The 14596-nt window shown below is 47.2% G+C and overlaps 1 protein-coding gene across 1 annotated transcript; it reads left to right on the plus strand.

Moving 5' to 3' along the window:
• Positions 1-6042: 6042 nt before the first annotated feature.
• On the plus strand, positions 6043-7340 carry LOC130198567 (zinc finger protein 135-like; the record flags this gene model as incomplete). The annotated part of the gene is made up of 1 exon (XM_056421777.1): positions 6043-7340. A coding segment is annotated over one exon (999 nt), but the record flags the coding sequence as incomplete, so codon positions are not given.
• Between the last annotated feature and the right edge of the window lie 7256 nt (positions 7341-14596).

Raw genomic sequence — 14596 nt, forward strand, 5'->3', positions numbered from 1 at the left:
TTTGTGGGAAAATATATTTAGAAAAAAAAATATATTCTGATGATGTTTAGCCACAGGGGTGTGGTGCCCGCGGGGGCGGGGCTGCAGCCAGCAAGGGGGGGTTTTTGGCGGGCGCCCGGGGGGGGCAGGGGGTGGGGGGGCCACGGGCAGGGAAAAGGGGCCCGTGGGGCCGGGGGGGGGGTTCCCGGAGGGGGGGGGCCGGGTGGGGCTGTTCAGGGGCCTGTTTGGGCCCAACAGGGTCGGCGGGGGCCCCGTTGTTGTTGTTGGTTGGGGGTGGGTTGCCGCCCTTTCACGTTGTTGTTGTTGCGAAATGTTGCCTGTTTGGGAGCTGTTGTTGTTTTGTGGTGTGGAAGCGTGTGTTTTCGGGGTTTTCATGTAAACCCCCCGGGGGGTGTTGGTGCCCCGCAGTTGGGGGGGTGTTGTGCGTTGGTGGCAGTTGGGAGTTGGTGGGTGTAAAGCAGTTTGGTCGTGGTGTTGGGGCCCCGGTTGTTTGTTGCGGGTTGCAGGGGGTAGGGTGTTGTTGCCCAGGGTGGCGGTGTTGGCCCCGGAGAGGGGGGTGGCGGAGCGCAGGGGGCAGGGGCGTGGGGTGCAGTGGGCGGGGGAGAGTTGTGGCGGGTGTGGGGGTGGGTTTTTGTTCAAAAGGGGAAACCCCTTTGTTTGGGCCCCCGCTTTCATTCAGGGTTGGAGTTGGGGTTGTTTAATTTGGTTGTTTCCCTTTTTCGCCGTTTCTGTTTCCTGGGGCATCCCGCAGTGGTGGAGTAAAGGGAGGGTCCCCTGAGGAGGGGCTCCCGGGGCCCCGGGGGGCCCCGGGGGGCCCCCCTCAAAGGGGGAAAGGGGGGCTTGGGGCCCTCGGGGGGAGGGGGCTGGGGGCTGGGGGGCTGGTTCCGGGGGGTTTTTTTTGTAAGGTTAAGGGGTGGAAAGGGGGGGCCGTTTTCTTTCTCGCCTGCCGGCAGAAACAGCTGGGTGGAGGGAATAAAGGGAAGAAGAGGTCTCACACTGACATTAAGGAGGGCCCGGGGGTAATTGGGGGCAGGAGTGGTTTTAAAACCCCGAATGGGGGGGGTCTTTTAACTGGAAATTAGTGTGAAAAAGCATTTTTTCTGGGGTTGGCACGGCGGGAAAAAGTTGGGGAGCACAGGGAAACCGGGGGAGGAGAAAAATTTTCAATCTCTTTAAAAGGATTTTTCTTTGAGCCCAAACTTCCCTCAATTTTAAGCCGGGAATTTTGGTTTTTCCCCGTTTTTCCTGTTTCGGACGCGTTGGGGTAAAAGAGGTTTCCCCGGGAGAAAACCCCCAGCTGCCGGGGAAAAGTTTCCTCAGAGGCCCAAAAACCCCAAAGAGGGCCCACGGAGGAAACCTTTCGTTTTCTTTTCCAAAAGTTTTTGGGGGGCTTGGCCCACTTTGCCACACGGAAAAAAACCCTTAGCTCGAGGACAAAGGCAAAGGGAGCCCAAAAAATGTTCGGGAGCCCGGCAGTGGGAAAACCCAGAGGCTCAAACCCAAAACCCCTGGGGGAAAAAAGTTTGCCAGCGTCCAAAGGGGCCTCTCCGGGGGCCCAAGGGGCCCCAAGCCCCGGGCCCCGGGGGCTCCCCAAACTTGACCCGGGTTTTACCAGCGTCCAGGGGCCCTTCTCCAAAAACCGGTCCTTTTCCCAAAACCGGGATGTGTTTGGAGTTCATCCCCCCAAAAACTTGAGGGGAAATTTTTTTGAGGGTTGAAATTTTTGAGGTTAAATTTAAAAAGAAATAAATGTTAAAAAGTATTTGGAGTCGGTGGGAAGAAATGTGTCGCACCCGAACCGTTAGCCCCTTTGGACCTTTGCCCCCCTGGTCCAAAAGGCCTTTGCCCCCAAAGGACCTTTGCCCCGATGGCCTGTTAAAAGCCTTACCCCTTTAATACCTTTGCCCCCCTGGCCTCTTAAAGGATTTTTTTTTATTTTTATGGTTTATTTAAGTAATGTTATAAAAAATTGAGTAAATGTGCCAGAGTTAGCCAAAGGCTATTTTTACTTAGTCCCAAGTTGCCGATGTTAAGAACAAACCTAAAAACATAAGACTAAATAAATCTACAGATAAAAAATAAAATAAGGAGAACAATGTTAAAATGGACAAATAAAAAAATAAGTCAAATACAACATAAAAGTTTAAGACTAAATGTGATATACACTAGTTCAAAAGTTTGGGATCACCCAGACAATTTGTGTCTTCCATGAAAATCACACTTTTATTTATCAAATGAATATAAAATATAGTCAAGACATTGACAAGGTTAGAAATAATGATTAATATTTGAAATATTAATTTTGTTCTACAAACTTCAAGCTCAAAGGAAGGGTTGTAGCTTTAACCAGCATAACTGTTTTCAGCTGTGCTAACATAATTACAGGTTTTCTAATCAGACATTAGTCTTCTAAGGGGATAACACAATGTACCATCAGAACACTGGGGGTGATGAAATGGGCCTCTATACACCTCTGGAATTTTCATTAGAAACCAGACACTTCCACCTAGAACAGTCATTTACCACATTAACAATTGGGGGTATTTCTGATCAATTTAATGTTATCTTTATTGAAAAAAAAGTGCTTTTCTTTGAAGAATAAAGTCATTTCTAAGTGATCCCAAACTTTTGAAGGGGGTGTATAACTGCAAACAGGTGAACGACAAAGAAGACATGCAGGTGGAGTAAACGGGCCCACCACAAGTCAAAACATACAAACCGGGCAACAACGACAGACAACAAGACAGCAACAGACAACAGCAACAGACAGACAAAACCCGACAGACGAAAAAAAAAGTCCAACCTGGCGTAAAAGGGGGAAGTTAGTCTGAAGACTGGGTAGTAATAACCTTTTTTTTTTTTCCCCAAAAGAGTTGAAGATTTTCTGAAGACCGGAAAATTCCGTGCTCTCTTGTACGAAAACAGTGTAAAATTTTTGAGAGGGAGATCAATCCTTTGTTTTGTACCAAACCCGGGGGTGCAAATTTTTAAAAGATCAATCCCGTTGATTTTTAATAGACAGAGTGCACTTTTAATCAAGTTATCCCAATAAGCAATTTTTTTTTAGTATGGACAAGATGTGACAGTTTTTTTTAACAAGGTTTTGGGTCCCTTGAAAAGATGAATGGGTTTTAGGGGCCCCTGTGACCCTTTTTAAAAATTGGGAAATAAATTGAAAGATGTTTTTAGTCCTTTTACTGTATTGGCGAGAATCAAATTGGATAGATTTAAATTTACCCGATTTCAAACTTTTTCACCTTGATTTGAAAACAGTTTGAATAAAAAAACTCCCAGGTACTTGTATTAGTAAACCCCTTTGCCTCCCCAGATCAAAAAATCCCGGTTTTCACATAATTTTTTTGGTAAAAACATCAACATTTTGGATATATTTGGGAAACAACTTGGAACCGTGACAAGCCAGGATGAGGGTTTTTTAATTCCCCAAAAGTGCCATAGAAAAAATGGTTCATCCATAATTTGAAATTGGAATGAGGACAAACTGATGGCAATCTTTAATAAGGAAAATAAAATGGGGCCCGGAAATTTTGGGGCAGTGGAAACGGAGGGCAGGGGGTTTTTTTTAATTTTGGCAGACTTGCCATTTTCAAATTTTCCTCCTTTAAAGGACCTAGGAGGTTTTCTTAAGGGCAAAAGTCTATGATTTAAACAAAAGCCTTCTTAAAAGATACCCCAAAAACCCCCTTTGTCCTAAAGATTTTTTCAGTGAAAAACAATAAACAAAGGGGCTTTTTTTAAAAGGCAGACTTTGCTCCTAAACCCTTTAGCCTCCTTAAGGACCTTTAGCCCCGATGGCCTGCTTAAAAAACCATTAGCCTCCTTATGGACCTTTAGCCCCGATGGCCTGCTTAAAAGACCTTAGCCTCCTTAAAGGCCTTTAGCCTCCTTAAAGGACCTTTAGCCCCGATGGCCTGCTTAAAAAACAATTAGCCTCCTTAAAGGACCTTTAGCCCCGATGGCCTGCTTAAAAAACCTTTAGCCTCCTTAAAGGCCTTTAGCCTCCTTAAAAGGGCCTTTAGGATGGCCTGCTTAAAAAAAAACCCCTTCGGAAGGGACCCTAAAAATATATATTCTGATGGTGTTTGGGCCAGCAGAGAGGCCTTGCTTTGGCCCTGACAATGCACCCGCCACTGATGGTAGTAGCAGCAGTGGTGGCAGTAGTGGTAGCAGTGGTAGCAGTGGCGGTGGTGGTGGTGGTGGTGGTGGCGGTGGTGGTGGAGGTAGTGGTGGTGGTAGTGGTGCTGGTGGTGGAGGTAGTGGTGATAGTGGTCGTGGCTATGGTGGCAGTGGTGGCTGTGGTGGTGGTGGTGGCTGTGGTGGCGGTGGAGGTGGTGGAGGTGGTGGCTGTGGTGGAGGTGGTGGAGGTGGAGGTGGTGGTGGCGGTGGTGGTGGTGGTGGCGGTGGTGGTGGTGGCGGTGGTGGTGGTGGTGGTGGTGGTGGTGGTGGCAGTGGTGGCGGTGGCGGTGGTGGTAATGGCGGTGGTGGCAGTGGTGGCGGTGGTGGTGGTGGTGGTGGTGGTGGCGGTGGTGGTGGTGGTGGTGGTGACAGTGGTGGTGGCGGTGGTGGTGGTGGTGGCAGTGGTGGTGGCAGTGGCGGTGGTGGTGATAGTGGTGGCAGTGGTGGTGGCAGTGGTGGTGGTGGCAGTGGTGGTGGTGGCGGTGGTGGCGGTGGTGGTGGTGGTGGTGGTGGTGGTGGTGGCGGTGGTGGTGGTGGCGGTGGTGGTGGTGGTGGCAGTGGTGGTGGTGGCGGTGGTGAGTGGTGGTGGTGGTGGCAGTGGTGGTGGTGGTGGCGGTGGTGGTGGTGGTGGTGGTGGTGGCGGTGGTGGTGGTGGTGGTGGTGGCGGTGGTGGTGGTGGCAGTGGTGGTGGTGGTGGTGGTGGTGGCGGTGGTGGTGGCCGGTGGTGGTGGTGGCGGTGGTGGTGGTGGCGGTGGTGGTGGTGGCGGTGGTGGTGGTGGTGGTGGTGGTGGTGGTGGCGGTGGTGGTGGTGGTGGTGGTGGTGGTGGCAGTGGTGGTGGTGGTGGTGGTGGTGGTGGCAGTGGTGGTGGTGGTGGTGGCAGTGGTGGTGGTGGTGGCAGTGGCAGTGGTGGCGGTGAGTGGTGGTGGTGGTGGCAGTGGTGGTGGTGGTGGTGGTGGTGGCAGGTGGTGGCGGTGGTGGTGGCGGTGGTGGTGGTGGTAGCGGTGGTGGTGGTGGTGGTGGCAGTGGTGGTGGTGGTGGTGGTGGTGGTGGCAGTGGTGGTGGCGCAGTGGTGGCGGCGGTGGTGGTGGTGGTGGCGGTGGTGGTGGTGGCGGTGGTGGTGGTGGTGGCGGTGGTGGTGAGTGGCGGTGGTGGCGGTGGTGGTGGTGGCGGTGGTGGTGGCGGTGGTGGTGGTGGCAGTGGTGGTGTGGTGGTGGTGGTGGTGGCGGTGGTGGTGGTGGTGGTGGTGGCAGTGGTGGTGGTGGCGGTGGTGGTGGTGGCAGTGGTGGTGTAGTGGTGGTGGTGGCGGTGGTGGTAGCGGTGGTGGTGGTGGTGGCGGTGGTGGCAGTGGTGGCAGTGGTGGTGGCAGTGGTGGTGGCAGTGGTGGTGGTGGTGGTGGTGGTGGCAGTGGTGGTGGCAGGTGGCAGTGGTGGTGGTGGTGGCAGTGGCAGTGGTGGCAGTGGTGGTGGCAGTGGTGGTGGCAGTGGTGGTGGCAGTGGTGGTGGTGGTGGCGTGGTGGTGGCAGTGGTGGCAGTGGTGGTGGGGCAGTGGTAGTGGCAGTGGTGGTGGCAGTGGTAGTGTGTAGCGGTGGTAGTGGCAGTGGCAGTGGTGGTGGCAGTGGTGGCAGTGGTGGCAGTGGCAGTGGTGGCAGTGGTGGTGGTGGCGGTGGCAGTAGTAGTAGTAGCGGTAGTAGTGGTAGTAGTAGTAGCAGCAGTAGTAGTAGCAGTAGTAGTAGTACTACTGTTGTCTCAAACAGACAACAGATTATTCTCGTCTTCCTTGTCGACCAGCAGCTTCACCTCAGAGGTTGAGAGTCGACGGTGTTTCTATAACTTTGGTTGTTTCTCTTTTCCTCGTCCTGTTTCCTGTTTCCTGCAGACATCCAGCAGCTGGTGGAGAATAAAGAAGAAGAGGTTCCCCCTGAGCAGCAGGACTGGAGCTCCAGTCTGAACCAGGAGGACCCAGAGCCCCCTCACATCAAAGAGGAACAGGAGGAACTCTGGACCAATCAGGAGGGAGCGCAGCTTGAAGGTCTGGAGGAGGCTGGTATCGGGTTCTCATTCTCTCCTGTGAAGAGTGAAGATGATGAAGAGGAAGCTCAGTCCTCTCATCTTCATCAAAGAATAACTGAACACAGAGAACAGAACACAGCTGATGGAGAGGACTACAGAGGACCAGAACCGGACAGGAAGTCAGATCCACATACACATCTAGAAACTATTAAAACTGGAGACTGTTTTGAACCTGATGGTGATGAAACCAGAGACCCTCGGTCCGGTTCAAACCCTCTGAATGACGGCGGTCCTGTAAGCGATGGCAAATCTAGTGTTGACACAAAGTCATTTGTCTGCTGTGAATGTGGTCGGAGGTTCGGTCGTAAGGACAGTCTGGGGAGACACATGAGGTTCCACACGGGAGAGAAACCCTACAGCTGCTCTGCTTGCGGAAAAGGATTTTCTCAGAGGCCAAACTTGATTCGTCACATGAGATGTCACTCGGGAGAGAAACCGTTCAGCTGCTCCTTCTGCCACACAAGTTTCGCTGTGCGGAGCGCGTTGGTCAACCACATGAGGATCCACACCGGGGAGAAACCCTTCAGCTGCTTGTATTGTGACAAGAGCTTCACTCAGAAGGGGGGCCTCAAAAAACACATGACTGTCCACACAGGAGAGAAACCTTATCGTTGTCTAGTGTGCGCGAAAAGTTTTTCCCAGAAGGCCAATCTGACGTACCACTTCTCGCTGCACACGGGACAGAAGCAGTTCAGCTGCAGCAACTGTGACAAAAGGTTCACGTGGCAGTCGCAGGTCCGAAGCCACAAGTGTGTCGGCGAGAGCAGCGGCAGCTGAAGCGGAGCATGGCGGTCGAAACCCAAACCCGCTGTGGAACCAGTTTCGACCAGCTGGTCCAATAGGAGCTCTCCGTGGCTCCAGGACGAAGCGGTTGGACTCTTGTGGCTCGTTGCAGAAGCTGATGACCCGGTGTGTTGAACACGCGTAGCCACGCCTTCATACCACCGTCTCTAATCCACTCTGATGTGTTCTGTGAGTTCATCTTAGAAACATTGACGGAGTAGAAGAGTTTTATTGTACTGTGTTGAATATTGTGACGGTTTAAATATTTACAGAAATAAATGTTATTAAACATGTATTTGGAGTCGTTGCGTGGAATGTTAGTAATGTGTACGCGTCACCCGAACTTCGTTAGCCTCCTTATAGGACCTTTAGCCCCCGATGGCCTCCTTAAAAGGCCTTTAGCCTCCTTAAAGGACCTTTAGCCCCCGATGGCCTGCTTAAAAGACCATTAGCCTCCTTATAATGACCTTTAGCCCCCGATGGCCTGCTTAAAGGACCTTTTTTTATTTATTTTTATGGTTTATTTAAGAAGTGACAGTGCACATTGATAAAAACATTGCAGTAAATGTGCCAGAGTTAGCCAAGAGGCTATTTTTCATCTGTAGTCCCAATGTTGCCGATGTTAAGAACAAACCTAAAAACATAAGACTACGAATACAATCTACAGATAAAGTAAATAAAATAAGGGAGAACAATGTTAAAATGGACAGAATAAAAACATAATGTCAGAGATACAACATAAAAGTTTACAGACTAAATGTGATATACACTACCGTTCAAAAGTTTGGGATCACCCAGACAATTTCGTGTCTTCCATGAAAAATCACACTTTTATTTATCAAATGAATATAAAATATAGTCAAGACATTGACAAGGTTAGAAATAATGATTAATATTTGAAATATTAATTTTGTTCTACAAACTTCAAGCTCAAAGGAAGGCCAGTTGTAGCTTATATCACCAGCATAACTGTTTTCAGCTGTGCTAACATAATTGCACAGGTTTTCTAATCAGACATTAGTCTTCTAAGGCGATAACACAATGTACCATCAGAACACTGGAGTGATGATGAAATGGGCCTCTATACACCTCTGGAGATATTTCATTAGAAACCAGACACTTCCACCTAGAACAGTCATTTACCACATTAACAATGTAGAGAGTGTATTTCTGATCAATTTAATGTTATCTTTATTGAAAAAACAGTGCTTTTCTTTGAAGAATAAAGTCATTTCTAAGTGATCCCAAACTTTTGAACGGGAGTGTATAACTGCAAACAGGTGAACGACAAGAGAAGACATGCAGGTGGAGTAAAACGGCCGACCAGCAAGTCAAGACATACAGAGACCGGACAACAGACAGACAGACAACAACTGACAGACAGACAGACAACAGCAGACAGACAGACAACAACAGACAGACAGAAAAAATGAAAGTCCAACCTGGACAGATGGAGGAGGGAGGAGCCGTTACAGTCTAGTGCTGACAGAGCTGGGTAGTAATCAACCATTTCTTTGTTTCCGCTTTAAAAGAGTTGAATGATTGTAGCTCTCTGATAGATCCTGGAATGCAGTTCCAGTGAACTGCTGCTTGTCCTGAGAAAGCAGCATGACTGAAAGCACTTTTCCTGAGAGGGACGATACAATCCCCTCTCGCTGCTCCTCTTGTGAGCCGATATCCAGTTCGTGTGGTGACAAATTGTTTGAGAGGAGGAGAGGTCAATCCATGTATGATTTTGTACATCAGACAGACGTGCACATATTTAATCAAGTTATCCCAACTAAGCAAGTTGTATTTTTTTAGTATAGGACAATGATGTGACAGAACTTTTTTTTAATCAAGAGTTTTGAGCGTCCGCTTGTATAATGACTGTAATGGTTTGAGCGTAGTGGCACTAGCATGTGACCAGGTTGTTAAACAGTAGGTCATGTGGGAAATAACCATTGAATGCATGAATGTTTTAGCCTCTGTTGACATGTAGTTGCGCGAGAATCGGAAATTGGATAGATTGTATTTTACCCGATTACAAACTTTTTTCACCTGTGATTTGAAAGACAGATTTGAATCAAAAAGTACTCCCAGGTATTCAGATACAACCTTTAGCCTCTCCCCAGATACAAAAACATCCGGTTCTACACTATCAGAGTTTCTTTTGGTAAAAAACATACACACAGTTTTGGATATATTGAGTTGTAAACAACATTGCGTTAACCAAGTAGTCACATTAGCCATGGATGTAGGTCTTTTGCTACATCTCCCAAATTGCTGCCATGCAGATAAATGATGGTGTCATCGGCATACATTTGAATGTTGGAATGAGGACAAACTGATGGCAGATCATTAATATATAAGGAAAATAATAATGGGCCCAGGACAGATCCTTGTGGGACACCTGTGGACAAGCGGAGGGCAGCGGATTGATGTTTTTGAATTTGGACAGACTGTGACCTATTTAGCAAATATGATTCCATCCATTTAAGTGTACCTGAGGAGAAGTTGTAACTGTGCAATTTGGACAAAAGAATACTATGATTTACAGTGTCAAATGCCTTCTTGAGATCAAGATACACAACTCCAACAACACCCCCTTTGTCCAGTAGAATTTTGATTTTTTTCAGTGAAGAAACAGATGAAGGGCAAAGGGACTGTTTTTCAAATGGCAGATCATTTGCTCAGCTACCAACTTCTCTTTAGCCTCCTTATAGGACCTTTAGCCCCCGATGGCCTGCTTAAAAGACCATTAGCCTCCTTATAGGACCTTTAGCCCCCGATGGCCTGCTTAAAAGACCTTTAGCCTCCTTAAAAGGCCTTTAGCCTCCTTAAAGGACCTTTAGCCCCCGATGGCCTGCTTAAAAGACAATTAGCCTCCTTAAAGGACCTTTAGCCCCCGATGGCCTGCTTAAAAGACCTTTAGCCTCCTTAAAAGGCCTTTAGCCTCCTTAAAGGACCTTTAGCCCCCGATGGCCTGCTTAAAAGACAATTAGCCTCCTTATAGGACCTTTAGCCCCCGATGGCCTCCTTAAAAGACCTTTAGCCTCCTTAAAGGACCTTTAGCCCCCGATGGCCTGCTTAAAAGGCCTTTAGCCTCCTTAAAGGACCTTTAGCCCCCGATGGCCTGCTTAAAAGACAATTAGCCTCCTTATAGGACCTTTAGCCCCCGATGGCCTGCTTAAAAGACCTTTAGCCTCCTTAAAAGGCCTTTAGCCTCCTTAAAGGACCTTTAGCCCCCGATGGCCTGCTTAAAAGACCATTAGCCTCCTTATAGGACATTTAGCCCCCGTTGGCCTGCTTTAAGGACCTTTAACCTCCTTAAAGGACCTTTAGCCCCCGTTGGCCTGCTTTAAGGACCTTTAGCCCCCGTTGGCCTGTTTTAAGGACCTTTAGCCTCCTTAAAGGACCTTTAGCCCCCGATGGCCTGCTTTAAGGACCTTTAGCCTCCTTAAAGGACCTTTAGCCCCCGATGGCCTGCTTTAAGGACCTTTAGCCTCCTTAAAGGACCTTTAGCCCCCGATGGTCTGCTTAAAGGACCTTTAGCCTCCTTAAAGGACCTTTAGCCCCCGATTGCCTGCTTTAAGGACCTTTAGCCTCCTTAACGGACCTTTAGCCCCCGTTGGCCTGCTTTACGGACCTTTAGCCTCCTTAAAGGACCTTTAGCCCCCGATGGCCTGCTTTAAGGACCTTTAGCCCCCGTTGGCCTGCTTTAAGGACCTTTAGCCTCCTTAAAGGACCTTTAGCCTCCGATGGCCTTCTTTAAGGACTGTAAAACATCTATTTGATCACTTCCTGTTCATAAAACATATATTGGGTGAATTCCTGTTTATACCTTATATTGAATTCCTTCTGGTCTATAATACACATATTTTGTCACTTCCTGTTTATGAAGATGTTTCTACGTTAGCTGGTTTTTCATCTTTCGCAGCGCTACTATTTATTCTTCTTTGTAAACCTTCCAGCAGGGAATTCCTTTGTAGTCCGAACAGACCGACCTGCTTCGTGAAGACTGAATTATACACAACGTGTGTTGTATCGCATGAGGAGAGGATAGAGAATGCCTTGCTCACCAACCTGGAGCTGAAGATGTCTTGAGGAGTGCCGCAGGCGGCTGGTCAGCTGCTCGCCATCGACAGGCGAGCCGGGGAAGAGTCCCACCGGGGAGAGTTCTTGGTATCATATTTTAATAAAATGTTTAAAATATGATTCTCTGTCCTGCTGGATGTGGTTTGGGGGTTCCGTTTATAAATAAAATCACGGTGAGATCCTTCTTTCAGAGGATGAAGTCCAATGAGTAACCAACAGGGGGCAGCATCGCATCTGGGCCGCTAAACAATGTGTTTTTAATTGGGTCGCCGGAAACGTCCTGGACCTCCGTCCCGTGTTGGTGGTTCACCGCTCAGGACTTCCATAACAACGGACTCATGTGTGAAGCGGTCAGGACTCAAAGTTACTGCAACCTCGGAGGATGTTCATTTACAGTTTATTCCACCAATGAGTCATGGGTTTACATCCTCCTCAATCCTGCTCAGCAATGGGAGGTCATTAAGTCTGTAGACATTAAGATTAATATCTGTAGTCATTCTTAGATATTTAGGGTTAGCTCCGCCTTCTCGGGATGCGGCCCGATGTCGACCTGACGTGCGGACTCCTTTACGACGTTGAAGGGCTATGCTTATTATGATCATTATTTGTTTTATTATGATCATTATCATTATTATTGACAAAATTATGATTATTGTCATTATTACTATTTTCATTGTTTGTATTATTGTTATTGTTTTCATTATCATCATCATTAATACATGTATTTATATATATGTTATTTTTATATCATGTTTCATGTGTTTTATGTCCCATCTTTAATCCTTAATGTTGTGTAAATGTAGTTGAACACGCGGAACCTCAGGAGGTCTCGCGAGACCTCGCGGGACCACGCGTGACCTCATGAGACCTCGCGGGACCACGCGTGACCTCATGAGACCTCGCGGGACCACGCGGGACCTCATGAGACCTCGCGGGACCACGCGAGACCTCCTCTGGGCTCATGAAGGACTCGACCCCCCCACAGGGGACGAAAGCCTCCTGGGTTACTGAGGTGGACCTGTGTGTCCCATGAGAAATAACACACTGTTATCAACTGTTATTAAAATAGGTTGCAATATATATATATTTATTTATTTATATATATAAATATATATATATACACTACCATTCAAAAGTTTGGGGTCATCCAGACAATTGCGTGTCTTCCATGAAAACTCACTTTTATTTATAAATGAATTGAACATTTCATAGAACATATAGTCAAGACATTGACAAGGTTAGAAATAATGATTAATATTTGAAATATTAATTTTGTTCTTCAAACTTCAAGCTCAAAGGAAGGCCAGTTGTAGCTTATATCACCAGCATAACTGTTTTCAGCTGTGCTAACATAATTGCACAGGTTTTCTAATCAGACATTAGTCTTCTAAGGCGATGACACAATGTACCATCAGAACACTGGAGTGATGATGAAATGGGCCTCTATACACCTCTGGAAACATGTCATTAGAAACCAGACGTTTCACCTAGAATATCATTTACCACATTAACAATGTATAGAGGGTATTGTTGATTAATGTTATTGTTGGAGCTATTTAATTTGACATTTGTATTTAGGTTTTATTTAGGGCTGTCAGCGTTAACGCGTTAATCTATGCGATTAATTTGGCCGCGTTAACGCACTAAAATATTTTAACTAGGGCTGGGCACATTAACGCGTTAATCTTGCGTTAACGCATCAATTAATTAACGCCGACAATTATTTTATCGCGCGTTAACGCAGGTTTTATTATTTATTTTATTATTGTAAAAGTGTGTTGCTGACAGGCTTTTATTTTGTAAAAGTCTGCTACTGATTGCTGCGGAGCCGGAAAAGAAAGTCATTCGCGGTTTAACAAACATGGAGAATCTCAACAAATGACGGCAGGTATGAGACTCAAGACACACGTCACACGGAGAATACACGAGTTGTATGAAAAGGAGAGGACTGCAAAGCGACAGCTTCACAACGTGCTGTTGCTCTCTGGGGACGACTGGACATCGGGGGACCAGACGTCCTCTTTCCGCGGACATGTCCTGCTTTTGAGACCTAACAAAGGCAGGGATTCCAAAAACGTCGGGATTTTGCTTCGTCGGATATTTGTGTTTCTCTGGGTTTTCATAAACTAGTATTTACCCCTTACAAGTTGTGGAAATGGTATCTCCCAGTATAGAGAACAGTCATTGGTCGACCGATCTCAGGGTTGCCAGATACACGATAATTATCCCCCAAATACAACCATTTTGAGCCTTTGGTACGATACTTCACCGTTTCCAATCTGGCAACACGGAGCACCTCGCCGCCTCCACTAGTTCATTGTTGTTTGTGCTATAAACTCCTCCCAGCGCCGCCGCTCCCATAGCGCACTACGCGCTGTGGGAGGGCACCACGTCCTGAGGGGCTCCACTAAACAGGCAACTAAAAAATCCTCATAGTTATAATAATTATAATGCCGATATTATTTCAGTCTAGAAATATTAGGCACCTTTTAGGCATGTATATCACAAAACAGGCAGAACAAGAGAGATGTTTAATCTCAGCACCCCCCCCGCCCACGAGACAAAGTGTCCTCTTTTTCACAAACTCAAATCTGGTCACCCTACTGGACATCACTCGGTAACCACAATGACCTCGGAGTTACTGTGCATTATATTGATGAGAAGTAGGCGCTGCATTCACATGCCCTGACTGTGATAACAACAGAGGAGAGACATGATGCTGAAACGTGCGCGGGACACTTTACTGAAGTTGCACAGCAGTGGAATGTGTCAGATAAAGTCACCACACTGAGCAGATAGAGCACCAGAGATGATCGCTGCTGCGAGACGACTGCCTTTGATCATGTCCCTGCTTCGCGTCTCCAGCGCTCTGTCAGTGTCTCTGCATAACAGGCATTTGACAATGTCCTGACAGATTGTATGGCACTTTAGTTCATATGGCAGTACATTTAAAATAAGTGTCAAGTTCTAGGAATTGACAAACTGCACTGAAAGTGTTTTCTGGTGTCTCACTCTAACAGGGACAACACATGTTATGGCACTTTCATTCATATGGCAGAACATTTAAAATAGAAGTGCGCTATACACTACTTTTGAATTAATTATTGGATTTTGCGTATACAAATGCGATTAATCGTGATTAATCGTGATTAATCAGGGAAATCATGCAATTAATCTCCATTAAAAAAAAAATTTCGTTGCCCAGCCCTAATTTTAACGCAATTAACACAACTTTGTTTACTTCCGGTGTTCGTTGAAGTTTTTACACTCAAACCGAGTGTCAAACCGCGGCAGTACGGTTTAACACTGTTTTCGTTTTTAAAACAATTATTTCTCAGCGAAAATAAGGATCATAAATGAGTTTAAACTCGTGGATGAATCAGTCGGGTTTCCTCCTGCTCCTCCTTCCTCCCGTCTCCCCCTCTGATACACAGAGGAACAGAGGGCGACGGGTCGGGGGACGCGGCGCGGA

The sequence above is a fragment of the Pseudoliparis swirei genome, chromosome 1 (genome assembly GCF_029220125.1).
Source record: "Pseudoliparis swirei isolate HS2019 ecotype Mariana Trench chromosome 1, NWPU_hadal_v1, whole genome shotgun sequence".
Lineage (NCBI taxonomy): Eukaryota > Metazoa > Chordata > Actinopteri > Perciformes > Liparidae > Pseudoliparis > Pseudoliparis swirei.